Source organism: Mustelus asterias, chromosome 14 (assembly GCF_964213995.1).
Source record: "Mustelus asterias chromosome 14, sMusAst1.hap1.1, whole genome shotgun sequence".
NCBI classification, from domain to species: Eukaryota; Metazoa; Chordata; class Chondrichthyes; order Carcharhiniformes; family Triakidae; genus Mustelus; species Mustelus asterias.
Window position 1 is genome coordinate 4,748,095 of NC_135814.1, and position 27,852 is coordinate 4,775,946.

General features: G+C 49.3%; 1 protein-coding gene across 3 annotated transcripts in view; it reads right to left on the reverse strand.

Moving 5' to 3' along the window:
* LOC144503465 (obscurin-like protein 1) overlaps positions 1-27,852 on the reverse strand; it is a 100,733-nt gene that overhangs the window by 48,258 nt on the left and 24,623 nt on the right. For all 3 annotated transcript variants that reach the window (XM_078227796.1, XM_078227795.1, XM_078227797.1), the window contains 8 exons: positions 25,345-25,611; positions 22,557-22,832; positions 16,098-16,370; positions 11,198-11,470; positions 10,347-10,616; positions 6,662-6,931; positions 3,212-3,481; positions 147-416 (listed from right to left, as the gene is read on the reverse strand). In XM_078227796.1, the coding sequence (XP_078083922.1) occupies positions 147-416; positions 3,212-3,481; positions 6,662-6,931; positions 10,347-10,616; positions 11,198-11,470; positions 16,098-16,370; positions 22,557-22,832; positions 25,345-25,611 (2,169 nt within the window). The remainder of the gene's footprint in view (positions 1-146; positions 417-3,211; positions 3,482-6,661; positions 6,932-10,346; positions 10,617-11,197; positions 11,471-16,097; positions 16,371-22,556; positions 22,833-25,344; positions 25,612-27,852) is intronic.

Below are 27,852 nucleotides of genomic sequence, written 5' to 3' on the forward strand. Positions count from 1 at the left end.
GGATTATGGTGACTTTATGTTACGTTACCTCTGGGGTGTGACCTCTGGGGTGTGACCTCTGGGACATGACCTCTGAAGTGTGAGGTCAGCGACCCAGGTCTAGGAAGTGAAATATGAAGCTTGTGTGCAGTTGACCAGGGACTCACCGGAGACGGTCACTTCAAACTTGACCGAGTCATCCACGGCATCGCACACGTACATCCCTCGATCCTCCATCGTAACCGAGCGGATTGTCAGCCTCCTCCGCGCTCCATCCACCTCCATCATGAACTTCTTGCTCCTCTCCACCTCCACCCCATCCTTGTACCATCTCACCTCCACTTTGGACCGTGAGAGCTCACACCAGAGGACAACATCACCACCGGTCAGCACGCTCTTCATCGCAGGGGAACTGTCGATGATTTTCACCGGAGGCTCTGGATCCAACACCGAGAAAGAGAGAGAAAGAGAAGAACAGAAAGAGAGACAGGAGGAGATACAGAAAGAGGTGAAAGTGTGTGCGAAAAAAGAGGGAGAGATGTGGATAGGGAGAAATAGAGAGAGAGAGATATAAATGGAGCAGATGAGAAACGTGAGCAAGGAAGATATGCAGAGAGAGTGCAACAGAGAGAGGAAAACACACAGAAAGGAAGAGAAAGATAGAGAGATATAGATGAAGACAGAAAGAAAGAAGGAACCAACAAGAGTGAGATAGCAAGAGAGGGGGAAGAGAATAGGGAGAGTTCAGGGAAGAGAGAGAAACAGAAACAGGAGAAAGAAAGAAATGGAGAGAGAACATGGAACAGACAGCAAGAACAATAGAATTATCAAAGGACAGAGAGAAAAAGAGAAAAGGAGAGGGAGAAATAGGGAAACAGAGGGAGAGTGAATGGGAGAATGAAAGAGAGAGAGTCACAATTACCTTGGAGAAGACGAAGGAGAAATAGAATTCTGTTGAAAACACGGAGCAGAGAAAATCCCAGTGACCCGTTTCAATATTACTACACAGAGAGTCTCGAACAATCCCTCCACACAGTGTTATCACTATCACTTGTCCAACAGTAAGAGTGGCTCTGTCACACTGCTCCAGGTAAGTTAGAGACACAGTGTTTAAATAACAAGAACAAAGAACAAAGACAATTACAGCACAGGAGCAGGCCCTTCGGCCCTCCAGGCCTGGACCGGCCATGCTGCCCGACTGAACTAAAACCCTCTATCCTTCCGGGGACCATATTCCTCTATTCCCAACCTATTCATGTATTTGTCCAGACGCCCCTTAAAACTCACTAATGTATCTGCTTCCACTACCTCCCCCAGCAGTGAATTCCAGGCACCCACCACCCTCTGTGTAAAAAACTTGCCTCATACATCTCATAGAGTCATAGAGGTTTACAGCATGGAAACAGGCCCTTCGGCCCAACTTGTCCATGCCGCCCTTATTTTTTTTTTAAAAACCCCTAAACTAATCCCAATTGCCCACATTTGGCCCATATCCCTCTATACCCATCGTACCCATGTAACTATCTAAATGCTTTTTAAAAGATAAAATTGTACCCACCTCTACTACTACCTCTGGCAGCTTGTTCCAGACACTCACCACCCTCTGTGTGAAAAAATTATCCCTCTGGACACTTTTGTATCTCTCCCCTCTCACCTTAAACCGATGCCCTCTAGTTTTAGACTCCCCTACCTTTGGGGAAAGATATTGACTATCTACCTTGTCTATGCCCCTCATTATTTTATAGACCTCCATAAGGTCACCCCTCAGCCTCCTACGCTCCAGAGAAAAAAGTCCCAGTCTATTCAGCCTCTCCTTATAACTCAATCCAACAAGTCCTGGTAGCATCCTAGTAAATCTTTTCTGCACTCTTTCCAGTTTAATAATATCCTTTCTATAATAGGGTGACCAGAACTATACACAGTATTCCAAGTGTGGCCTTACCAATGTCTTGTACAACTTCAACAAGACGTCCCAACTCCTGTATTCAATATTCTGACCAATGAAACCAAGCATGCTGAATGCCTTCTTCACCACTCTGTCCACCTGTGACTCCACTTTCAAGGAGCTATGAACATGTACCCCTAGATCTCTTTGTTCTGTAACTCTCCCCAATGCCCTACCATTAACTGAGTAAGTCCTGCCTTGGTTCAATCTCCCAAAATGCATTACCTCGCATTTGTCTACATTAAACTCCAGCTGCCATTCGTCAGCCCACTGGCCCAATTGATCAAGATCCTGCTGCAATTGGAGATAACCTTCCTCACTGTCCACCATGCCACCAATCTTGGTGTCCTCTGCAAACTTACTAACCATGCCTCCTATATTCTCATCCAAATCATGAATATAAATGACAAATAACAATGGACCCAGCACTGATCCCTGAGGCACACCACTGGTCACAGGCCTCCAGTTTGAAAAACAATTCTCTACAACCACCCTCTGGCTTCTGTCAAGAAGCCAATTTTGTATCCATTTAGATACCTCACCCTGGATCCTGTGAGATTTAACTTTATGCAACAACCTACCATGCGGTATCTCCTATAAACCTTGCCCCTCGCACCTTAAACCTGTGCCCCTGAGTAATTGACTCTTCCACCCTGGGAAAAAGCTTCTGACTATCCACTCTGTCCATGCCTCTCATAATCTTAAAGGGACATGATTGTTCCGGTGTACGCGTGACACACAATGTATCATCCTGGTCTCCTGTTCCTTTAAGGTCACTGATCCTATTCCGGTCAATGTGAATGGATGTTTAATCGTTGAGTAGATTCTGGAATGGGGTTGGTAAATATTTGGACGCTAAGGGAATTGAAGGGGATGGGGATTGGTTGGAAAGTTGGTTTAAGGTAGAGGATAGGCCATGATGACATTGAATGGCGGAGCAGAGTGATGGGCCAAATGGCCTTCTCCTGCTCCTATTTAGTAAGTTCTTATCCTGGGGTTAATTAAAGAGTAATTGCCTGTTCTCCAAACTGAGGAAAAACATCAGGAAATGACTGGCTTTCTGGATTTCCAGATGGTTTTGCCTCTGTAACAAGGAGTAAAGTCTGGGATGTGACTATTCAACCCTGAAATAGTTTAGACTTTCTCTTCCTCCCCGGTTGGAGCTCTGGATGAGAGCCACGGGATCCCAGAGGGAATGGGTTAATGTGTCAATGGGTCAAAGGCCAATGGGTCAAGGGCCAATGGCTCAAGGGTCAATGGGTCAAGGGTCAAGTGCTGGGGACTCACCGGAGACGGTCACTTCAAACTTGGCCGAATCGTCCACTGCATCGCACACGTACGTCCCTCGGTCCTCCATTGTAACCGAGCGAATGGTCAGCTTTCTCCACGATCCGTCCACCTCCACCATGGACCTCTCACTCCTCTCCACCTCCACCCCGTCCTTGTACCATCTCACCTCCGCCTCGGGCCGCGACAGCTCACACGAGAGGACAACCTCACCACCGATCAGCACGCTGCTCACCGCAGGGGAATTGTGGATGATTTTCACCGGAGGCTCTGGATCCAACAGCATGGAAGAGAGAGTGAGAAAGAGAGTGAGACAGAGGGAGAAAGAGAAAGTGAGAATTGTTGGAAGACAGTTGGAGAGAGGAAGAGAAAAAAAGTAGAGAGTAGAGAAAATGAGTGACACAAAGAGAGAGGATAGAAAGAGAGAGAGGAAGTGAATGAGATGAAGGGAGAGCGACAGAATGAGAGAGGGAGAAGGAAACAGAGAGATACAGGAGAGACAGAGAGGTAGAAACAAAGATGAGGTAGGGGAAGAGAGAAGGAGAGAGAGGCAATGAATGGAGCAAAAGAGGAATAGCAAAAGATAGAGAGAAAAAGCAAGAGATACAAAGTGATAAAGATCATTTATATGAAGTGAGAGGGAGAGTGCGGTAGAGAGTGAGTGAATGAGAGTGTTACAATTACAGCAAAAAAACTGACGTGGGAAATAAAAACCAATGAACAGTGACTGCTTTTCTCAGATTATTTTGCCTCTGTAACAGGGTTCGAGAGCACAGAGTGTGACCACTCGGCCCTGCGGACTGCCTTCCTGTCTCCCGTTGTAACTCACTGAAACCAGTCATTGACCCATTCCCTCTGCGATCCCTTAGCTCTCATCCAGAATGACGACAATGTGGAAAGTGACCATTTCTCTGGAGGTTATGCAGACACCAGGAGAATCCTGGTGAATTTCAGGATCATCGTGTCCGGGGTGTAACCTGTGGGGTTTGACCTTTGGAGTGTGATTTTTGTGGTGTGAGCTTTGGGGTGTGATTTTTGGGATGTGACCTTGGGTCATGGAGTCATACAGCACAGAAACAGACCCTTTGACCCACCATGTCTGTGCCAACTATGAAGTAGCTAATCCCACTTACCAAGCACCTCCCTACACTCTCTATACACCTGAAGGGTGTCCCCTGTTTTTAGTGCTCTATACCCCCCATGTACATCCTTCCTTTTCTTTATCCCTTGACATCCGGGGTTCCCTGGATCCCTGTATAGAACGTTGGTTCGGCCGCATTTGGAATACTGCGTCCAGTTCTGGTCGCCACACTACCAGAAGGACGTGGAGGCTTTGGAGAGAGTACAGAGGAGGTTTACCAGGATGTTGCCTGGTATGGAGGGGCTTGGTTATGAGGAGAGATTGGGGAAACTGGGGTTGTTCTCCTTGGAAAGACGGAGGATGAGGGGAGACTTAATAGAGGTGTATAAAATTATGAAAGGCATAGATAGGGTGAACGGTGGGAAGCTTTTCCCCGGGTCGGTGGTGACGTTCACGAGGGGTCATAGGTTCAAGGTGAAGGGGGGGAGGTTTAACACAGATATCAGAAGGACATATTTTACACAGAGGGTCGTGGGGGCCTGGAATGTGTTGCCGGGCAAGGTGGTGGAGGCGGACACACTGGGAACGTTTAAGACTTATCTAGACAGCTATATGAACGGAGTGGGAATGGAGGGATACAAAAGAGTGGTCTAGTTTGGACCAGGGAGCGGCGCGGGCTAATTGTTCTTTGTTTCTCGTTTCAAGGCTTCATTCTATGATCATCTTGCTGGTGCCAGTACAGAGCGAGACTGCGGATAGTTGGGAACCTGTCTCGGGGGCAGGGAATTCAGATGGTGTTCGTAAAGCAGAAGTGGAAATGAATAGGGTTGGGAAGCTTTTTCTGATCAGGGCCAGTGTGATCTCCTGGACTCGTTTCGATCGCCTCAGGGGGTCGGAGAGGAATTTCCCAGATTTTTTTTCCCCATATTGGCCCTGGGGTTTTCACTCTGGGTTTTCGCCTCTCCCTGGAGATCACATGGTCTGGAATGGGAGGGTGGGGGTGAGTTAATAGGTTGTGATGAACAAAGCATCGTAGCTGTGAGGGACAGCTCGGTGGATAGGATATTAGGATGTAGATAGGCTGGAAAATTGGGCGGGGATCCTGGATTCAGGATTCAATCTTGGACCGGGGAGCGGCGCGGGCTTGGGGGGCCGAAGGGCCTGTTCCTGTGCTGTATTGTTCTTTGTTCTTTGTTTGTTCTTGACTTGCCGCCCTTGCCTTCACTCTTGGAGGAACATATGTGGCCTTGAACTCTCACTATTTCACTTTTAAAAGACTCCCACTTTCCCAAACGTAGATTTCCCTGAAAATAGCTGCTCCCAGTCCACGTTTGACAGATCCTGTCTAATGATATTGAGATCTGTCTTCTCCCAATTCAGACACTTGCTTTCTGAATTATCCTTATCCCTTTCCAGAATGACTTTGAACCTTACCGAGTTATGGTCACTATTCCCAATATGCTCCCCCAATTACACTTTGACCACTTACCCAAATTCATTCCCTCAGATTAGGTCTAGAACTGCCCTATCCTGAGTAGAACTATCTATGTACGACACAAAAAACCTCTCCTGGATGCACTTTAAAAACTCCACCCTATCTATTCCTTTCACACTAAGGCGATTCCAGTTAATATTGGTGAAATTGAAATCCCCTCTTACTAAAATCCTATCCCTCTTACGCCTCTCTGTGATTTGCCAACATATCTGCTCCTCTATCGCCCTCTGGCTGTTGGGAGGCCCATCGTATAATCCCAGCAAAGTGATTGTCCTTTTATTTCTAAACTCCATCCATACGGCCTCATTTGAGGAGCCTCAGACATCCTCCCTCATTAAAGCAGTGATGATCTCCTTTATCAATAATGCAATGCCCCCTCCTCTCTTACATTCCCCCGTTCTATCAGACCTGAAACTTGGAATGTTGAGAAGCTTCTCCAGACCTTCTTTCAACCATGTCTCAGTGATTGCAACAATATCATATTTCCCTTGCTAATCAATGCTCCAGGTTCATCTACCAGACAGACTCCTGTGTTAAAATAGATGCATTTAGTCTTCCAATCCTCCCATGTGCCTTACCATGCCCATGTCTTCTCTGCCTGCTGGACTTTCCTAGTTTTGTTTCTACTATTTGACTGAACTTTGCTCCCAAATGTACTTCTAGTCTGTGTCCCTTCCCCCTGCCAAATTAGTTTAAAACCTCCCACACAGCGCGAGCATACCTCCCAGCAAGGATTTTGGGTTCCTCTGTGTGACCTTTGCAGTGTAACATTTGGCATGTGACCTCTGCTGTGTGACCTCTGCAGAGGGAAGTCAGTGACCCTGGTCTAGGAAGTGAAATACAAAGTTTGTGTGCAGTTTGACTGGGGACTCACCGGAGACGGTCACTTCAAACTTGACCATATCGTCCACTGTGTCGCACGCGTACGTCCCTCTGTCCTCCACTGTAACTGAGCAGATTGTCAGCCTCCTCTGCGCTCCATCCACCTCCATCATGGACCTCTTGTTCCTCTCCACCTCCACCCCATCCTTGTACCATCTCACCTCTGCCTCGGGCCGCGAGAGCTCACACGAGAGGACAACCTCATCACCGGTCAGCACGCTCTTCACCGCAGGGGAGCTGTCGACGATTTTCACCGGAGGCTCTGGATCCAACATCATGGAAGAGAGAGAGAGAAAGAGAGAGAGAGAAAGAAAAAGGAAGAAGATACAAAGAGATAGTGAGAGAAAGAAACAGGAAGAGATATAGAGAGAAGGCAAGGAAGATATAGAGAGCAGAGAAAAGGCAATGGAGAGAAACATTGCGAGAGCAGGAGAGAAATAGAAAGACAGCGAGAGGGAAAGGAAATAAATGTGGAGTGAGATATTAAGACAAAGAAGAGAATGAGAGAGAGAAAGAGAGAGATTATCAGAGAGGAAGAGAAAGAAAAAGGCAGACAAAGAGTGAGATAGAGAAGCAGAGATAGAGGAAGAGGGAAATGGAGAGAGAACATGAAACGGAAAGTGAGATTCAAATAACAATAAGAAAAGATGAGGAGTTGCCGGCGTTGGACTGGGGTGGGCACAGTAAGAAGCTTCACAACACCAGGGTAAAGTCCAACAGGTTTATTTGGAATCACAAGCTTTCGGAGCTGTGGTGAACCATAGTTGGTTACCACTATGAGTGCTGAGCCATGGATTGTCAGCACTATGGGGGTTTGTAGATATGTTACTGTAGTTACTGTTGGTGTTAGGGTTGGGCTGTTCTACCTGTTGATATTGTTCTGTGGTACACTCCAGTTGGCTCCGCCTACCAGGGGAAGCATAAAGGTCACTGCACTGTCTGGAGACCCTTTAGTCTGGGATTGTATCGTATATAGTGTGCTCCATTCTTGTCAGTAATAAACGCCTTTATTTCCCGGGTACAATCTAGCCTCCCGAGTGATTTAATCGCGCATCAGGAGCGCTGCCCCTTCATTACTCACCTGATGAAGGAGCAGTGCTCCGAAAGCTCGTGATTCCAAATAAACCTGTTGGACTTTAACCTGGTGTTGTGAGACTTCTTAGTAAGAAAAGAGACAGAGTCATAGAGGTTTACAGCATGGAAACAGGCCCTTCGGCCCAACTTGTCCATGCCACCCTTTTTTTTAAAAAACCCCTAAGCTAATCCCAATTGCCCGCATTTGGCCCATATCCCTCTATACCCATCGTACCCATGTAACTGTCTAAATGCTTTTTAAAAGACAAAATTGAACCCGCCTCTACTACTACCTCTGGCAGCTTGTTCCAGGAACGGTAGCACAGTGGTTAGCACTGCTGCTTCACAGGTCCAGGGACCTGGGTTCGATTCCCAGCTTGGGTCACTGTCTGTGTGGAGTTTGCACATTCTCCTCGTGTCTGCGTGGGTTTCCTCCGGGTGCTCCGGTTTCCTCCCACAGTCCAAAGATGTGCGGGTTAGGTTGATTGGCCATGCTAAAATTGCCCCTTAGTGTCCTGAGATGTGTAGGTTAAAGGGATTAGCGGGTAAATATGTGGGGATATGGGGGTAGGGCCTGGGTGGCATTGTGGTTGGTGCAGACTCGATGGGCCGAATGGCCTCTTTCTGCACTGTAGGGTTTCTACCCTCTGTGTGAAAAAATTGCCCCTCTGGACACTTTTGTATCTAAGAGAAAATAAAAAGGTAAAGAAAAGGAGTTACTGTGGCGAATATGAAGCAGGAATAGAATTCAGATGGAAACATGAAAGGGGAGGAAATCCCAGAGACCCATTTCCGATGTATATACACCGAGCGCCCCCGAGTAATCACTCCACACAATGTTATCACCACCGTTTGTGCGCCTGTCACTCTGTCACACTGCTGGGGGTAAGCTAGTGACAAGGTGTTTAAAGGGACAGGAACATTCTCATGTGTGACAAATGCTGTATTAGATCTGAAAACACAGTGTTAGTTTTCACTTGTACACTGACGACCCCCAGTTCCACCTCCCCACCACCTCTCTCCATCTCTCCACTTTATCACACTGCTTGTCCGACATCCAGCACTGGAGGAGCAGACGTTTGCTCCAATTAAATACCAGGAAGACTGGAGCCATTGTTATAGTCCCTGCAAAAAAACTTCATTTCCCAACTACCCAATCACTAGTGACATGGCTGAATCCCCACTATCAACTTTCCGAGGGTTACCATTGAAACTGGACTAGTCATATGAATGCTACCAGAGGAGCTCAGAGGCTGGGAACTCTGCAGTGAGTAACTCACCTCCTGACTCCCCAAAGCCTGTCCACCATCTACAAGGCGCAAGTCAGGGGTGTGATGAAATACTTGCTTGGATGGATACAGCTCCAACAACACTCAAGAAGATCAACACCATCCAGGACAAAACAGTCATTTGATTGCCACTGCATCCACCATCTTCAACAGTCACTCCCTCCACCACCGGCGCACAGTGACAGCAGGATGCACCATCTCCAAGATGCACCATCTCCAAGATGCACCACACTGCCTCACCAAGGCTCCTTAGATAGCACCTTCCAAACCCAATACCATTACTGTCTAGAAGGACAAGGGCAGCAGCTACCTGGAAACACCACCACCTGGAGCTTCTCCTCCAGTACTCACCATCCTGACTTGGAAATATATAGGCCATTCATTCACTGTCGCTGGGACAAATTCCTGGAACTCCCCTCCCTAACAGCACTGTGGGTGTACCTACGCCACATGAATAGCGGCGGTTCAAGAAGGCAGCTCACCACCAGCTTCTTAGGGGCAATTAGGGATGGGCAATAAATGCTGGACGAGCCAGAGACACCCACATCCCAATAAATGAATAAAAACAAACCCTCCAAGATCTCTGCTCTTCTCCGTTTCTGACCTCTAGACCATTCCTGATTCTAATCACTGCACCACGAGTGGCTGTGCCTTCAATTACCGAAAACCGGGACATGACTTCTTGTTTTGCCTCTGGATGTGACAATTCATCCCTGAAATAGTTTGGACTTCCTCTTCCTCTCCGTTTGGAGCTCTGATTTGATTTGGATTTATTTGTCACGTGTATTAACATACAGTGAAAGTATTGTTTCTTGCGCGCTACACAGACAAAGCATACCGTTCATAGAGAAGGAAAGGAGAGAGTGCAGAATGTAGTGTTACAGTCACAGCTAGGGTGTAGAGAAAGATCAACTTAATGCGAGGTAGGTCCATTCAAAAGTCTGACGGCAGCAGGGAAGAAGCTGTTCTTGAGTCGGTTAATCCGTGACCCCAGACTTTTGTATCTTTTTCCCGACGGAAGAAGGTGGAAGAGAGAATGTCCGGGGTGCGTGGGGTCCTTCATTATTCTGGCTGCTTTGCCGAGGCAGCAGAAAGTGTAGACAGAGTCAATGGATAAGGCTGGTTTGTGTGATGGACTGGGCTACATTTGTAGTCTCATCTCTGGATGAGAGCCACGGGATCCCAGAGGGAATGGATCAATGGGTCAATCGTTCAGGGGTCATGTGTCAATGGGTTAATGGGTCAATGGGACAATGGGTCAGGGGTCAATGGGTAGCGGTCAATGGGTCACGTGCAGCTTGACTGGGGACTCACCGGAGACGGTCACTTCAAACTTGGCCGAATCATCCGCTGCGTTGCACACATACGTCCCTCGGTCCTCCATTGTAACCGAGCGAATGTTCAGCCTCCTCCATGTTTTGTCCACCTCCATCATGGACCTCTTGCTCCTCTCCACCTCCAACCCATCCTTGTACCATCTCACCTCCGCCTCGGGCCGCGACAGCTCACATGAGAGGACAACCTCATCACCGGTCAGCACGCTCTTCACTGCAGGGGAACTGTTGATGATTTTCACCGGAGGCTCTGGATCCAACACCATGGAAGAGAGAGGGAGGGGAAAGGGTAAGAAAGAATGGTGGAGAGAGTGGGAGGGAGAGGAAGACAATAGAGGAAGAACGAAAAAGAGAGGAGAGAAATAAAAAGAATGTGAGAAAGAGGAGAGATAGAAAGAGAGGGGCAGAGTGGTATAATGAGATATGGATGAGCAAAAGAGAGTTAGAATCATTATGGCACAGAGAGTGGCCATTCGGCCCATTGAGACCATTCCAGAGAAGGAAGGAAGAGAGGCACGAGCAGATAGAGAGTAGAAGAAAGTGAAAGAGAGAGACAGAGAGAAATGGAAAAGAATGGAGAAAAATAAATTAGACACAACTGGAAGCTTCAAGAACAAAATATCAAATGCCGAAGATTCCCACCAGCCGTGTCCCATCTTTTAACTGATCAAGCATTGGGAGATGGGAGTTCTTTTCTCTCCTTCCCCCCTGCCTTGTCAGCCTGCTATCAAGCACCGTTTTAACTCTATCCCTCGGGCTGTGAGTGAGACTGTGTGTGTGGTCTTTCTAGTTGGGACCCTCAAGCTGCCCACCCCCCTTCAGTGACCTCACCTGATACACTGACATCGAAGGATACAGCTTTGTCCGCTGCCGTGCAGACGTACTTCCCGCTGTCGCTCCTGGAGCCTCTGAGGATCACCAGCCTCCTGAGGGTCCCCTCGGCCTCCAACGTCACCCCCTGGCCTTCCTCCAGCTCCTGACCGTCCTTGTACCATTTCACCGGTGTGTCCGCTTGGGAAGTCTCACACCGCAGCACCACTGGCTCACAGCTCAGGTACTCACCCTGAGCGCCATCCTCAAGGGCTCTCAACACCGCCGGAGGCTCTGAAGGTAAAAGGAAGAAAGAACTTAGGAACAGGAGGAGGCCATTCAGCCCCTCAAGCATTTTAAAGAGAAACAGAAGGAGGTTATTTTCCCCTAGAACTTGTTTCCTGGTACACAGGAACAGGAGGAGGCCATTCAGTCCCTCCATCTATTACACAGGAACAGGAGGAGGCCATTCAGCCCCTCCATCTATTACACAGGAACAGGAGGAGGCCATTCAGCCCCTCCATCTATTACACAGGAACAGGAGGAGGCCATTCAGCCCCTCCATCTATTACACAGGAACAGGAGGAGGCCATTCAGCCCCTCCATCTATTACACAGGAACAGGAGGAGGCTATTCAGTCCCTCCATCTATTACACAGGAACAGGAGGAGGCCATTCAGCCCCTCCATCTATTACACAGGAACAGGAGGAGGCCATTCAGCCCCTCCATCTATTACACAGGAACAGGAGGAGGCCATTCAGTCCTTCCATCCATTACACAGGAACAGGAGGAGACCCTTCAGCCCCTCCAGTAATTTCCACAGGATCAGGGAGGGATCTATTCAGCCCCTCAGGCCTCACACACAGAAGCAGGAGAGGGCCATTCAGCCCCTCCAGCCTGTTTCACAAAAACACAAGGAGGCCATTCAGCCCTTCAAGCTGGTTACCTAGGGACAGGAGGAGGCCAATCAGCCCCTCAGGCCTGTTGTGTCGTTCAGTTAGATCATGGCTGAACTCCATTGTAAGTCCAATTGTTTCTGGAGGCCTTACTGAATTTACAAAGAAAAATCCGTTCCTCTCAAACTTTCATTTCTATAGCACCTTTAACCACCTCCAAACACTTTACAATCACCTGCTTTCCAAAGTGTAGTCATTTCATTATTGAACACATGGCGGCCAATGTTTGCACAGGAAGATCCCACAAACAGCAATGTGATGAGGATGAAATTATCTGTTTATCTGACGTTGGTTGAGGAATAAAGATTGGCCTCAGGTCACCGGGAGGAACTCCCCTGCTCCTCTTTGCGGTGCCACCCCTAAGTACGTCCACCTGAGAGTTCTTTGAGGTGGTCTCAGCCAGGGTAGATAGAGGGGAACCAATCGATGTCGTATATTTGGATTTTCAAAAGGCAATTTGATAAGATGCCACATGAAAGTCTGCTACCCAAGATAGGAGCTCATGGTGCTGGAGGTAATATTCTGGTATGGATAATGGATTGGCTAACTAGCAGGAGGTAGCAAGTAGCGATAAGGGAGTCTTTCTCAAGTTGGAGGGAGTGGAGTGTCACAGGGTTCAGTGCTGGGACTGCAGCTCTTTACAATTTATATTAATGATTTGGAGGAAGGAACCGAGTGTACTAATGTTATTTGATTTGATTTATTATTGTTACATGTATTAACATGCAGTGAAAAGTATTGTTCCTTGCGCGTTATACGGACAAAGCATACCGTTCATAGAGAAGGAAAGGAGAGAGTGCAGAATGTAGTGTTACAGTCATAGTTAGGGTGTAGTAAGTCCATTCAAAAGTCTGACAGCAGCAGGGAAGAAGCTGTTCTTGAGTCGGTTGGTACGTGACCTCAGACTTTTATATCTTTTTCCTAACGGAAGAAGGTGGAAGAGAGAATGTCCGGGGTGCGAGGGGTCCTTGGATATGCTGGCTGCCTTGGACAAATTTGTGGACGATACAAAGGTGGGAGGGAAGGCAGGTTGTGAGCAGGATATAAATCATTCACAGAGAGATACTGGCAGTTTAAGGGAGTGGGCAAAAAGTTGGCCAATGGAATTCAATGTGGGAAAATGTGAGATTATTCATTTTGGAAGAAAGAATGAGGAGGTGGATTATTATTTAAACGGAGAGAGGCTGCAGGAAGCCGGAGCACAAAGTGACTTGAGGGGGGTCCCTGTTCCTGAAACCCAGGAAGCTAGCAGACAGGTGCAGGAGGTAATAGGGGAGGGGAATGAAATACTGGCTTTTATTCCAAGGGGGCTGGAGTACAGCAGTGAAGAGGTGTTGCTGCAACTGTACAAGGTGCGAGTGAGGCCACATTTACAATACCGTGCACAGTTATGGTCCCTTTATTTAAGGAAAGATATCTTATCATTGGAGGCGGTACAGAGGAGGTTTACAGGATGATCCCGGGTATGGAGGGATTGCCCTATGGGGAAAGATTAAACAGGTTGGGTCTGTCCCCCTTGGAGTTGAGAAGAATGAGAGATGATATGATTGAAACAGATCAGATTCTTAGCGGGTGAGACTGGGTAAATGTCGGGAGGATGTTTCCACTCAGGGGAGAGTGTGGGACCAGAGGACAGAGTCACAGAATAACGGGGGCTCATTTAGGATGGACTTGAGGAAGAATTTCCTCTCTCAGAGAGTGGAGAATCTTTGGAATTCTTTCCCGCAGGAAGCTGTGGAGGTCGAGTCCTTGAACATTCCCAAGGCCGAGATCGATAGGTTTATAATCAGTCGGGGAATTAAGGGTTATGGAGATAAGGCAGGAAAGTGGACTTAGTGAGTGTTAGATCAGCCATGAACTTATTAAATGTTGGAGCAGGCTCGAAGGGCTGAATGGCCTCCTCCTGTTCCTATTTCCTATGGTCTTATCTGAGACAGCAGGTAGGGCCTGAGATTAATGTCTCATGCAAAACATGGCACAACAGATAGTGTGGCACTCCCTTAGCACTGACCCTCTGACAGTGCAGCACTCACTCAGTACTGACCCTCTGACAGTGCGTCACTCCCTCAGCACTGACCCTATGACAGTGCAGCACTCCCTCAGTACTGACCCTCTGACAGAGGGGCACTCCCTCAGTATTGACCCTCTGACAGAGGGGCACTCCCTCAGTACTGACCCTATGACAGTGCAGCACTCCCTCAGCACTGACCCTCTGACAGTGTGGCACTCCCTCAGTACTGACCCTCTGACAGTGCGGCACTCCCTCAGCACTGACCCTCTGACAGTGCGGCACTCCCTCAGTACTGACCCTCTGACAGTGCGGCACTCCCTCAGTACTGACCCTCTGACAGAGGGGCACTCCCTCAGTATTGACCCTCTGACAGAGGGGCACTCCCTCAGTACTGACCCTCTGACAGAGGGCACTCCCTCAGTACTGACCCTCTGACAGTGCAGCACTCCCTCAGTACTGACCCTCTGACAGTGCAGCACTCCCTCAGTACTGACCCTCTGACAGTGCAGCACTCCCTCAGTACTGACCTTCTGACATTGCAGCACTCCCACAATACTGACCCTCTGACAGTGCAGCACTCCCTCAGCACTGACCCTCTGACAGTGCGGCACTCCCTCAGTACTGACCCTCTGACAGTGCGGCACTCCCTCAGCACTGACCCTCTGACAGTGCGGCACTCCCTCAGTACTGACCCTCTGACAGTGCAGCACTCCCTCAGCACTGACTCTCTGACAGTGCGGCACTCCCTCAGTACTGACCCTCTGACAGTGCGGCACTCCCTCAGTACTGACCCTCTGACAGTGCAGCACTCCCTCAGCACTGACCCTCTGACAGTGCGGCACTCCCTCAGCACTGACCCTCTGACAGTGCGGCACTCCCTCAGCACTGACCCTCTGACAGTGCGGCACTCCCTCAGTACTGACCCTCTGACAGTGCGGCACTCCCTCAGCACTGACCCTCTGACAGTGCGGCACTCCCTCAGTACTGACCCTCTGACAGTGCAGCACTCCCTCAGTACTGACCCTCTGACAGTGCGGCACTCCCTCAGTACTGACCCTCTGACAGTGCGGCACTCCCTCAGTACTGACCCTCTGACAGTGCGGCACTCCCTCAGCACTGACCCTCTGACAGTGCGGCACTCCCTCAGTACTGACCCTCTGACAGTGCAGCACTCCCTCAGTACTGACCCTCTGACAGTGCGGCACTCCCTCAGTACTGACCCTCTGACAGTGCGGCACTCCCTCAGTACTGACCCTCTGACAGTGCGGCGCTCCCTCAGTACTGACCCTCTGACAGAGGGACACTCCCTCAGTACTGACCCTCTGACAGAGGGACACTCCCTCAGTACTGACCCTCTGACAGAGGGACACTCCCTCAGTACTGACCCTCTGATAGAGGGACACTCCCTCAGTACTGACCCTCTGACAGAGGGACACTCCCTCAGTACTGACCCTCTGATAGAGGGACACTCCCTCAGTACTGACCCTCTGATAGAGGGACTCTCCCTCAGTACTGACCCTCTGACAGAGGGACACTCCCTCAGTACTGACCCTCTGACAGAGGGACACTCCCTCAGTACTGACCCTCTGACAGAGGGACACTCCCTCAGTACCGCACTGGAGTGGGTCTTGAACCCACAACATTGTCGTTCTGACTGTTCACAGGTGATGCACCTAATTTCATTCTCAAATTACCCCAAAGCTCTCCACCCCCAACACGGAATCTCATTGGAGCAACGCGAGTTATTGTGGCGGGGGGGGAGGGGGGGGGGGGGGGGGGGCGTGAGGGGGGGGCGTGGGGGGGGGGGCGTGAGGGGGGGCGGGGGGAGGGGGGGGCGGGGGGGGGAGGGGCGTGAGGGGGGGGCGTTGGGGGGGGGCGTGAGGGGGGGTGCGTGAGGGGGGGGGCGTGAGGGTGGCGGGGGGGCAGGGGGGGGAGGGGCTGGATAGTTACTGACCCTTCACCGTGATGTCATAAAAGATTGAATCATCTCCAGCATCACAAACGTATTCTCCAGAATCTTCCCTTCCGGCCGTCCGGATAATCAGACTCCTGTGGACTCCATGTGACTCCATCGTGATATTCCCGCTTTCCTCAATTTCCAATCCATCCTTGTACCAGGTCACGTCAGCGTTCGGGCGGGAAAGCTGACAGGTCAGCACTATCCGCTCGGAAACCAGATATTCCCCCTTGGTGTCGTCTGCACTGTTCACGATGCTCACCGGAGATTCTGAAAGAGACAGAGAAGATCTGACAGAAATACTGTGCAAAAGCCAAACTGTGCAGCTAACGCTCCCCCCCCAAATCCCTCAGTTAATGGTGTCTCCCCCTCAATCCCTCAGTTAATGGTGTCTCCCCCCTCAATCCCTCAGTTAATGGTGTCTCCCCCCTCAATCCCTCAGTTAATGGTGTCTCCCCCCTCAATCCCTCAGTTAATGGTGTCTCCCCCCCCCACTCCATCAGTTAATGGTGTCTCCCCCCTCAATCCCTCAGTTAATGGTGTCTCCCCCCCTCACTCCATCAGTTAATGGTGTCTCCCCCCTCAATCCCTCAGTTAATGGTGTCTCCCCCCCCTCACGCCCTCAGTTAATGGTGTCTCCCCCCTCAATCCCTCAGTTAATGGTGTCTCCCCCCCCTCACGCCCTCAGTTAATGGTGTCTCCCCCCCTCAATCCCTCAGTTAATGGTGTCTCCCCCCCTCACTCCCTCAGTTAATGGTGTCTCCCCCCTCAATCCATCAGTTAATGGTGTCTCCCCCCCCTCACTCCCTGGGTTAATGGTGTCTCCCCCCTCACTCCATCAGTTAATGGTGTCTCCCCCCCTCACGCCCTCAGTTGAGGTAGTGACACAGTGGTATTGTCACTGGACTAGTCATTCAGAGACCCAGGGTAATGCTCTGTGGACCTGGGTTCGAATCCCACCATGGCAGATGGTGATATTTGAATTCAATAAAAATCTGGAATTAGAATCTAAAGATGACCATGAAACCATTGTTGATTGGTTGTAAAAACCCATCTGGTTCACTAATGTCCTTTAGGGAAGGAAATCTGCCGTCCTTACCTAGTCTGGCCTACATGTGATTCCAGAGCCACAGCCAATGTGGTTAACTCTCTAATTCCCTCACGGATGGGCAATAAATGCTGACCCAGCCAGCGACGCCCATGGCCTATAAACAAATAACTCCCCCAGTTAATACTGTCACTCCCTCCGTTAATGCTCTCACTCTCCCTCAATCCCTCAGTTAATGCTGTTTACTATTAAGTATAAAGTTTTAAAGTTTATTTATTAGTGTCATTACATTAACACTGCAATGAAGTTACTGTGAAAATCCCCTAGTGGCCACACTCTGGTGCCTGTTCGGGTAACACTGAGGGAGAATTTAGCACAGCCAACGCACCCTAACCAGCACGTCATTCAGACTGTGGGAGGAAACCGGATCACCCTGAGGAAACCCACGCAGACATGAGGAGAATGTACAGACTCTGCATAGACCCAAGCCGGGAACCGAACACGGGGCCCTTGGCACTGTGAGGCAGCAGTGCTAACCACTGTGTCACCGTGCCGACCCATCATATTTGATTGGTATGGATTCAGAGAAAAGTAAGCAAACTGTAGAAGTTACTGGAACTGAAATAGCTGTGAGCGTGGAGCAGACAGTTGAAAGTAGTGTGAATGAGTCCTTGTTACTCATGTTTCAGCCGGTGCATCTCTGCATAGCCCTGAGGCATCGGAAACAGATCAATAAAGAGGGGGAAAGCTCTGGAGGTGTTCACAGAATCACAGAATTGTTACAGTGCAGAAGGAGGCCATTCAGTCCATCATGTCTGCCCCGGCTCTCCAAACGAGCATCATGACTCAGTGCCGTTCCCCCGCCTTTTCCCCGTATCCCTGCACATTGTTTCTAATCGAATAACCCCCTAACCCCCTCTTGAATGCCTCGATTGAACCTGCCTCCATCACACTTCCAGGCAGCGCATTCCAGACCCCAACCACTCGCCGTATGGAAAAGTTTTTCTCACGTCACATTTAGTTCTTTTACAAATCACTTTAATCTGTGCTCCCTCTCGTTCTCGATTCTTTCACGAGCGGGAACCGTTTCTCCCTCTCCGCTCTGTCCAGACAACTCATGATTATGAACATCTCTATCAAATCTCCTCTTAGCCGCCTTCTCTCCAAGGAGAACAGTCCCAACCTCTCCAATCGATCCTCATAACTGAAGTTTCTCATCCCTGGAACCATTCTTGTAAACCTCTTCAGCACTCGCTCCAATACATTCACATCCTTCCTATAGCGCGGCACCCAGAACTGTACACAACATTCCAGCTGAGGTCTAACTAGTGTCTTGTGTAAGTTCAGTGTATCCTCCTTGCTCTTGCACTCTGTGCTTCTATTAATAAAGCCCAGAATACTATAAGCTTCATTAACTGCTCTCTCCACCTGTCCTGCCACCTTCAGTGATCTATGCACAGATACACCCAGCTCCCTCACTTTTTGGGAACTGTACCTTCTATTTTATATTGTCTCTCCATGTTCTTCTGACCCAGATGAAACACAGTGAGGACCAAAATGATTTCAAAGTAAGGACGAGAATTTGGAAATCAGGTTGTTGTGGGGCTGAATGTGTCGGTGAGTGAGCAGAGCAGATAAAGGGGAGCTTGCGTGAGTTGGGATATGGGCAGCAATGTGTACGTTCGCACATGAAGCTCGGCAAATTGGAGAAAGCAGCAGGTAGATTTGGACTCAGGTCTCAGAGGGAGGGAGGAAACCAACAGGGAAATGACACAATCTTCACCCTCAGAATCATCGAATAAAATCATAGAATCCCCACAGCGCAGAAGGAGGCCACTCGGCCCATCGAGTCTGCACCGATCACAATCCCAGCCAGGGCCCTATCCCCATAACTCCATGTATTTACCCTAGCTAGTCCCACTGACACTAAGAGGCAATTTAGTATGGTCAATCCACCTAACCTGCACATCCTTGGAGTGTGGGAGGAAACCGGAGCACCCGGAGGAAACCCACGCAGACACGGGGAGAATGTGCAAACTCCACACAGACAGTGACCCAAGGCCGGAATTGAACGGGTCCCTGGTGCTGTGAGGCAGCAGTGCTGACCACTGTGCCACTGTGCCGCTTGTTCATCGAAGCTTACAACTCAACCCAAGACCATTCAGCCCACTGTGTCTGTGCTAGCTCCATGAGCGAGCCATCCAATTAGTCCCACTCATTTCCCTGTTCTTACCCCATAACCTTGTAAATTTGACCCCATCAAGTATGTATCCAATTCCCTTTTGAAAGTTCCTGTTGATTCTGCTTCCGCCGCCCTTTCAGGCAGCACCTTCCAGATCACAACAACTCACTGAGTAAAAGAAAATCTTCATCGCTGCTGGTTATCTTCAATCTGTGTCCCTCTGATCACTGACCCTCCTGCCAGTGGAAACAGTTTCATTTTATTTATTTTATCAAAAACCCCACATGATTTTGAAAGCCTCCTGTTAACCTCTCTCCTCTAAGGAGAACAACCCCAGCTTCGCCAGTGTCTCCACTCTAACTGAAGTCATAGAATCATAGAATCCCTACAGTATTGAAGGAGGCCATTCGGCCCATCGAGTCTGTGCTGACCACAATCCCACCCAGTCCCTATTCCCTTAGCCCCACATATTTGCCCAGCTAATCCCCCTGACACTAAGGGGCAATTTAACATGGCCAATCCACCTAACCCGCACATCTTTGGACTGTGGGAGGAAACCGGAGGAAACCCACGCAGACACGGGGGGAATGTGCAAACTCCACATAGACAGTGACCCAAGCCAGGGATCGAACCCAGGTCTCTGGCGCTGTGAGGCAGCTGTGCTAACCATTGTGCTACCGTGTTGCCCAATCCCTTGTTCCTGGTACCATTCTAATAAACCTCCTCCGCACCCTCTCTCCAACGCCGTGTCTCACTGCAGGAGATTCTGCTCAGAGCTAAACTCTTCAATACTTGTGATCCATTCGGAAACATTCGCAGACAGTTGGCATGTGAGGAATGCCCGACGCTACAACTTAAACAAGAGAGGACAAGTGAGTTCCAGAAACCATGAATTCTTGTCTGAAGTGTTATAAATGACATTACAAGCACAGTGAACAGCTGCCAACAGAGATAGCTGCTGTGGAGAGGCAGATTCTGTGTAAGTTGCTATTCAGGGCCCATTACTGCACTGCATATCAGGTTACTTAAGAACATAAGCATTCTGAGAACCAGTACGCACCACTCGACCCCAGACAACCCCACGCCACTGCCTCTTCACCTGATTCCTCAACCCTTTCATATCTTCAGAAACAAGCCACTGTTCCCTGGTTTGACTACACTGTCCTCCGTCCATCCCAGCTGATATATTAAACAATGTGTCACTCGATCGGCCATGGGTCTGAGTCCCCCTGCAGAGACTGCAGCACAAGATCCAGACTGATAGTCTGGGCACCTGTATTGTTTGATTTGGTTTGATTTGATTTATTATTGTCACGTATTGGTATACAGCGAAAAGTATTGTTTCTTGCGCGCTATACAGACAAAGCATACCGTTCATAGAGAAGGATAGGAGAGAGTGCAGAATGTAGTGTTACAGTCATAGCTAGAGTGTAGAGAAAGTTCAACTTAATGCGAGGTAAGTCCATTCAAAAGTGTGACAGCAGCAGAGAAGTTGTTCTTGAGTCGGTTGGTACGTGACCTCAGACTTTTGTATCATTTTCCCCATGGAAGAAGGTGAAAGAGAAAATGTCTGGGGTGCATGGGGTTAATTATGCTGTCTGCTTTTCCAAGGCAGCGGGAAGTGTAGACAGAGTCAATGGATGGGAGGTTGGTTTGTGTGATGGATTGGGCTACATTCACGACTTTTTGTAGTTTCTTGCGATCTTGGGCAGAGCAGGAGCCATAATTTCCAACATCTCAAATCAAATCTCCCCTCATCCTCCTCAGTTTTTTAAAAATTAATTTGTGGGACGTGGGCGTTGCTGCCTGGCCAGCATTTATTGCCCATCCCTAGTTGCCCTTGTTCAGAGGGCAGTTGGGAGTCAACCGCATTGCTGTGGCTCTGGAGTCACATGTAGGCCAGACCGGGTAAGGATGGCAGATTTCCTTCCCTAAAGTGAACTAGATGGGTTTTTCCGACAATCGACAATGGTTTCATGGTCATCAGTAGGTTCTTAATTCCAGATTTTTTTTTCTGAATTTAATTCGAATTTCACCATCTGCCGTGGTGGGATTCGAACCCAGGTCCCCAGAACATTGGCTGAGCTTCTGGATTAACAGTCTAGCGATAATACCGCTAGGCCATCGCCTCCCCCTGTTCCAAAGAAACAACCCCAGCCAATCCAATCTTTCCTTATAGCTGCAATTTTCCAGTTCTGGCAACATCCTCATGAATCTCCTCTGTACCCTCACTAAAGCAATGTCATCCTTTCTGTAATGAGGCGACCAGAACTACACACAGTGCTCAAGTTGTGGTCTAACTAATAATGTTGTATATAATTCCAGCATAACCTCCCTGAATCACTCGGCACTCCCTCGGTACGAGTCCAAAGGATCCACTGAAGATTATCTGCCCAGCTGCGCCTTAGATCCTCAACTTCCTGACTCAGAGGGTGGAGCAAACTGAGATATTCTGCTCCAACATTACAGGACACAACGGTGGCCCAGTGGTTAGCACTGCTGCCTCACAGCCCAGGGACCCGGGTTCGATTCCCGACCTGGGTCACTGTCTGTGTGGAGTCTGCACATTCTCCCCGTGTCTGCGTGGGTTTCCTCCGGGTGCTCCGGTTTCCTCCCGCACTCCAAAGATGTGCGGGTTAGGTGAGTTGCCCAGACTAAATTGCCCCTTGGAGTCAGGGGAACCAGCTAGGGTGAAAGCAAGGGGTTATGGGGATAGGGCCTGGGTGGGATTGTGGTCGGTGCAGACTCAATGGGCTAAATGGCCGCCTTCTGCACTGTAGGATTCTATAATTCTGTGAAAATAACTTGTGATTATACAAGGTCTTTAGCGTGGAAATATAATCAGACAAAATTTCACACCATGTCACGGAAGGAGATACTTGGACGAGTCGCCAAAGGTCAAAAAGGTCACTTTTACGGAGAGTCTTAAAGGAGAGAGTCGGAGAGGTTTAGGGAGGGAATTCCAAAGGTTAGAGTCCAGGCAGCTGAAGGCACGGCCGCCAGTGGTGGAGAGATTAAAATCAGGCAAGATTCAAGCCCAGGATTGGAGGAGTTCAGAAACCATGTGGTGTTGTTGGGCTGGAGGAGGTCACAGAGAAAGTGGGGGGAAATATTTTCTCTTTATTTCCGCTGTCAGAACCTTCCATGATTTTAAACAGCCCGATAAATTTCCCCTTAAACTTCAACAGTCCCCGCAAACCGTCAGCGGCTTCGCGACAGGACTTACCGAAAACATTGACGCTGAACTCAACAACATCGTCCACTGCGTCACAGACGTACTGACCAGAATCCGACGGCCGTGCTGACTGGACGGTCAGCTTCCGAATCCGGCCCAATGATTGGATAGTGAGTCGGTCACTCGGGGTGAGTTCCTCATCGTCTTTGCTCCAGCGAACCTTGACATCTGACCTGGACAACTCGCAACAGAGGACGATCGTCTCTGAGGCTGCAATCTGCTGAACTCGATCCATTCCAGGGCTTGTTGTGATCCTCACTGGGACAGCTAAACAACAACAACTTACAATTATACGGCACCTTTTCCCATTGTAAATACTGCAAGATGTTTCAGAGGAGCAAAACAAAATTAGGCTCTGAGACGCACATGGAGATATTATAGAATCCCCACAGTGCAGAAGGAGGCCATTTGGCCCATCGATTCTGCACCGACTCTTCACGAGAGCATCTTGTTCAGGCCCTTTACGCGTCATCCCATGCATTTACCCCATGCATCTTGGGATACTATTGGCCAGTTTATCATGGCTAATCCACCTAACCTGCGCATCTTTGGACTGTGGGAGGAAACCGGAGCACCCGGAGAAAACCCACGCAGACTCGGGGAGAATGCACAGACTCCGCACAGACAGTGACCCAAGTCAGGAATCGAACCCGGGTCCCTGGCACTGCGAGGCAGCAGTGCCAACCACTGTGCCGCCGTGCCGCCCATTCGAAGGCATTTTGCTTTTTTTATTCATTCACGGGATGTGGGTGTCGTTGGTTAGGCCAGCATTTATTGCCCATCCCTATTTGCCCTTTGAGAAGCTGGTGGTGAGCTGTCTTCTTGAGCCGCTGCAGTCCATGTGACGTAGGTACACCCACAGTGCTGTTAGAGTTCCAGGATTTTGACCCAGCGACAGTGCAGGAACAGTCAGGATGGTGTGTAGATTTTCTGTGGTTAAAGGTTGACTTGGCAATGATAACCTTGGATTGCTGTATCGGCGTTGGGAGCTAATCCATTGCATTTATGTTTTTGAATATTTTGAAAATATGTTTTGAATTCTCCCGACAAAGGAATGTAAGTGAAGTCGATAAAAGAAATATTCAAGGATCAATCTGCGGATTTTGTATGTCTGCTGGTTCCTCTTTGCAATTTATTCTTTTACAGAATGTGGTTGGGCGGGCCCAGCATTTATTATCCATCCCTAATCGTCCCGAGAGAAGGTGGTGGTGAGCCGCCTTCTTGAACCCGCCGCAGTCCCTGTGGTGTAGGTACACCCACAGTGCTGTTAGGGAGGGAGCTCCAGGATTTTGACCCAGTGACAATGGAGAAACGGCCAATATATTTCCATGTCAGGATGGGGCTGTTCAGCTCAGAAAGGGCCACCGAACCAACTCACTTCCCCCACATGATGTTACTGAGGGATATTAAGTTTATTTATTAGTGTCACAAGTAGGCTTACATTAACACTGTAATACAGTTACTGTGAAAATCCCCCAGTCGCCACACTCCTGTTCGGGTAACACTGAGGGAGAATTTAGCACGGCCAATCCACCCTAACCAGCACGTCTTTCCGACTGTGGGAGGAAACCGGAGCACCCGGAGGAAACCCACGCAGACACGGGGAGAACGTGCAGACTCTGCACAGACAGTGACCCCAAGCCGGAATTGTATCCGGGTCCCTGGCGCTGTGAGGCAGCAGCGCCGACCACTGTGCCACCGTGCTGCCCTATGGAGAAAAGGTGGAGAAATGTTGAGGTTGCGAATCAACTACAATTGAGTTGAATGATGGAACAGACCTGATGGGCTGAATAGCCTCAATGCAACAACTTGCATTTGCATAGCACCCCAAAAAAAATCACCCCAAAACCGTTTCCCGGGAACCTTAACCAGACAGGGATTGTTTCTGGGCCAGCTAATCAGGTATTAGTGACCAGTGACCAAACTCTTTAGGCTTGCTCACCCCAAGTTCGAAAAATCCCACCCGAGGGTCAACGCATGGTCCGTGTCCCGCCCGCTACGATTTCCGTGTCAGGCGGAACTGGAAAATTCCGCCCCTTGTCACAGTGGTAGATTTTAAGGAGGGGTTAAGGAGCAGAGAAATGTCGAGAGTCTGAGAGATTCAGGGAGTGAAATCCTGTGATAGAACAAAGGGAATCGGGAAGGAGGAAGAGGGTAGAATTGGAGGAGTGCAGAGAGCTCGGAGGATTGTGGGGCTGGAGGAGATTACAGAGATAGAGAGGGGGAAGGAAATGGAAGGATTTGAAAGCTATAAAATAGGAAACACTTGCTCTGTGTAACAGTCTCGAGGGGCTGAATGGCCTCCTCCTGTTCCTTTGTAATAGGTTCAAGAGGCTGAATGGCCTATTGCTGTAACTGTGTAATAGGCCTAAGGGGCCGAATGGTCTCCTCCTGATCCTTTATAACAGGCTGAGAGGCTAAATGGCCTCCTGCTGTTACTGTGTAACAAGCCTGAGGGGCCGAATGGCCTCGTCCTGTTCCTGTGTAACAGGCCCGAGGGGCTGCATGGCCTCCTCCTGATCCTTTATAACAGGCTGAGGGGCTAAATGGCCTCCTGCTGTTACTGTGTAAGAAGCCTGAGGGGCCGAATGGCCTCGTCCTGTTCCTGTGTAACAGGCCCGAGGGGCTGCATGGCCTCCTCCTGACCTTTTATAACAGGCTGAGGGGCTGAATGGCCTCCTGCTGTTCCTGTGTAACAAGCCTGAGGGGCCGAATGGCCTCTTGCTGTTGCCCTGGCACACTGACTTGCCACACTTCTCAAGGGAAAGGCTGATCTTACCTTTGACAAACAGAATGGCGGAGTCCCTCACTCCATGAGCAACAAATGTGATCTCAGACTCATTCTCCTCCATCCCGACCCCTCTGATGAGCAGCGAGTGGCGTGATTTCGATTGTTCAACCTTGAACCTCTCATCGTCATGGAGCTGCTGTCCTTTCATGTGCCAAGTTCCGAGGACTGAGGTGGAAAGCTCGATGCTAAACTGCGCATCGGTGTCCTGGTACACGATCATATCATTCAGGTGAGTATGAATCCTGGCGGACGGGACTGGAGGGAGAGAGAGGTACAGTTATATTCAGCGCCGTGACAGTCACCTCCATCTTGTACTGTGCTTTTTTATTACTAGTGTCACAAGTAGCCTTACATTAACACCGCAATGAAGTTACTGTGAAAATCCCCGAGTCGCCACACTCCAGTACCTGTTTGGGAGAATTTAGCATGGACAATGCACCCTAACCAGCACGTCTTCCATACTGTGGGAGGAAACTGGAACACCCGCAGGAAACCCACACAGACACGGGGAGAACGTGCAAACCCCACACAGACAGTGACCCAAACTGGGAATCGAACCCGGGTCCCTGGCGCTGTGAGGCATCAGCGCTAACCACTGTGCCACTGTGCCAGTGTCAGCTCCAGTGCATGTGTCACACACAATGGAGAGAAGAGAATGATTCACTCTCTCCGGTACTGTTTATCGCTCATGTTTTGTTTATTCTTCCACGGGATGTGGGTGTTGCTGGGTCAGCGTTTGTTACCCATCCCTAATTGCCCCTTGAACTGAGTGTCTCGCTCGGCCATTTCAGAGGGCAGTTGCGAGTCAACCACATTGGCTGTGGCTCTGGAGTCACATGTAGGCCAGACCGGGTAAGGACGGCAGATTTCCTTCCCTAAAGGACATTAGCGAACCAGATGGGTTTTTACAACAATCGATGATAGTTCTATTGAGATTATCCAAGATTTTAAATTCCAACAGGTGCACTGGTGGGATTTGAACATATTTTTCAAATTCATTTATGGGATGTCGGCTTCGCTGGCTTGACCAGAATTTATTGCCCATTCCTGATTGCCCTTCAGGATGCATTAGCCTGGGCCTCAGGATTACTAGTTCATCGATATTTCCATTGTGCTGTCTATTTGACGCTGGCTCTGGACTCTGTGATAACTCTCGGATGATGATAATGATGGTGAAAACATTTGTTTTGATTATTCCACTGAAATTTACAGCGATTACTGGTCTCTGCGCATGTGCAGAATAACACGGACATCCTGAAGTTACAATCAGGGATTCCAAGCTCCTTTATAAATTGCGCTATTGAGGTCTCCCCCAGGCTGTAATCCCTCAGCAGAAATTCGATGAAAATGTCCACTTTTATGTGTTAGTCTCACTGTAAATCAGGAAAAAGTTAAACCTTGTGGAACAGGATGTAACCAGGTTTTTAAAAGTGCGCCGCTTTCATAATGACCACTGAACACCCTCTCTGACCCTGCAACACTCATTTTTATATTCGTATTGTTTCCTCCGTTCTAATTATTTAAAAATCTTTTTGTTTTTATTTTTTAAGCTTGTTTCTGATATTTTAGTTTATGGGCAGGGTTTTACGGCCTTGCTCGAGCGAGACCGGAAATTCCCGCCCGAGGTCAACGGACATTTCCATTGTCCGCCCCTCGCCCGCTCCGATTCCGTGGCAGGCCGGGGTGGTAGAATTCCGGCGTGTATCTCAGTCCAGTCAAAATCACGGGTGCGACATTACCACCCGCTCACGCCCCGCTCCCACTGCAGCGAAGACGGAGAACTTGGCGACAAGCCAGACCTCCGCTCGCTGTAACAGGATGGGAAAATCCCGCTGGCGTGAATGGTCGGACAATTCTGGCCCATGTGTTCCACACCTGAAATTTTAAATTAAAAGCAAATTATGAAGTTTTCAAAATCCCTGCCTTCCTGTCTGTGAGAATATCTCAGTGTGGTTGGCTGCTTGCTGCTTGTTGACGTCATTGAGGCAACACCCCTGGAGACCCTCTTGACTTCGGAGCAGAATTAAACTCCTTTTGGGAAAGGGGGGGTCCAGTGGTTGTGAGATGTTTGTGGGCAGCGATATTCAAGTGCGATAGGGAGGATCATTTCATTGCCGCAGAGTGTGAAATCCAGCCTTTGTTGGTAACTCTGTCCTGCTCTGCCCCTAACCCTAACCCTAACCCTAACTCTAACTCTAACCCTAATGCACCGAACCCTAACTCTATCCCTATCCCTATCCCTAACCCTAACCCTAATCCTCTGCCCTTAACCCGAAGCCGAACCCTAACCCGAGCTAAACCCGAGCCATAACCCTAACCCCAATCCTAACCCGAACCCTAATCCTCTTCACTTAACCCTAACCCTAACCCTAACCCTAATCCTCTTCACTTAACCCTAACCCTAACCCTAACCCTAATCCTCTGCCCTTAACCCGAAGCCGAACCCGAACCCTAACCCTAACCCTAGCCAAACTCTAGCCATAACTCTAACCCTAA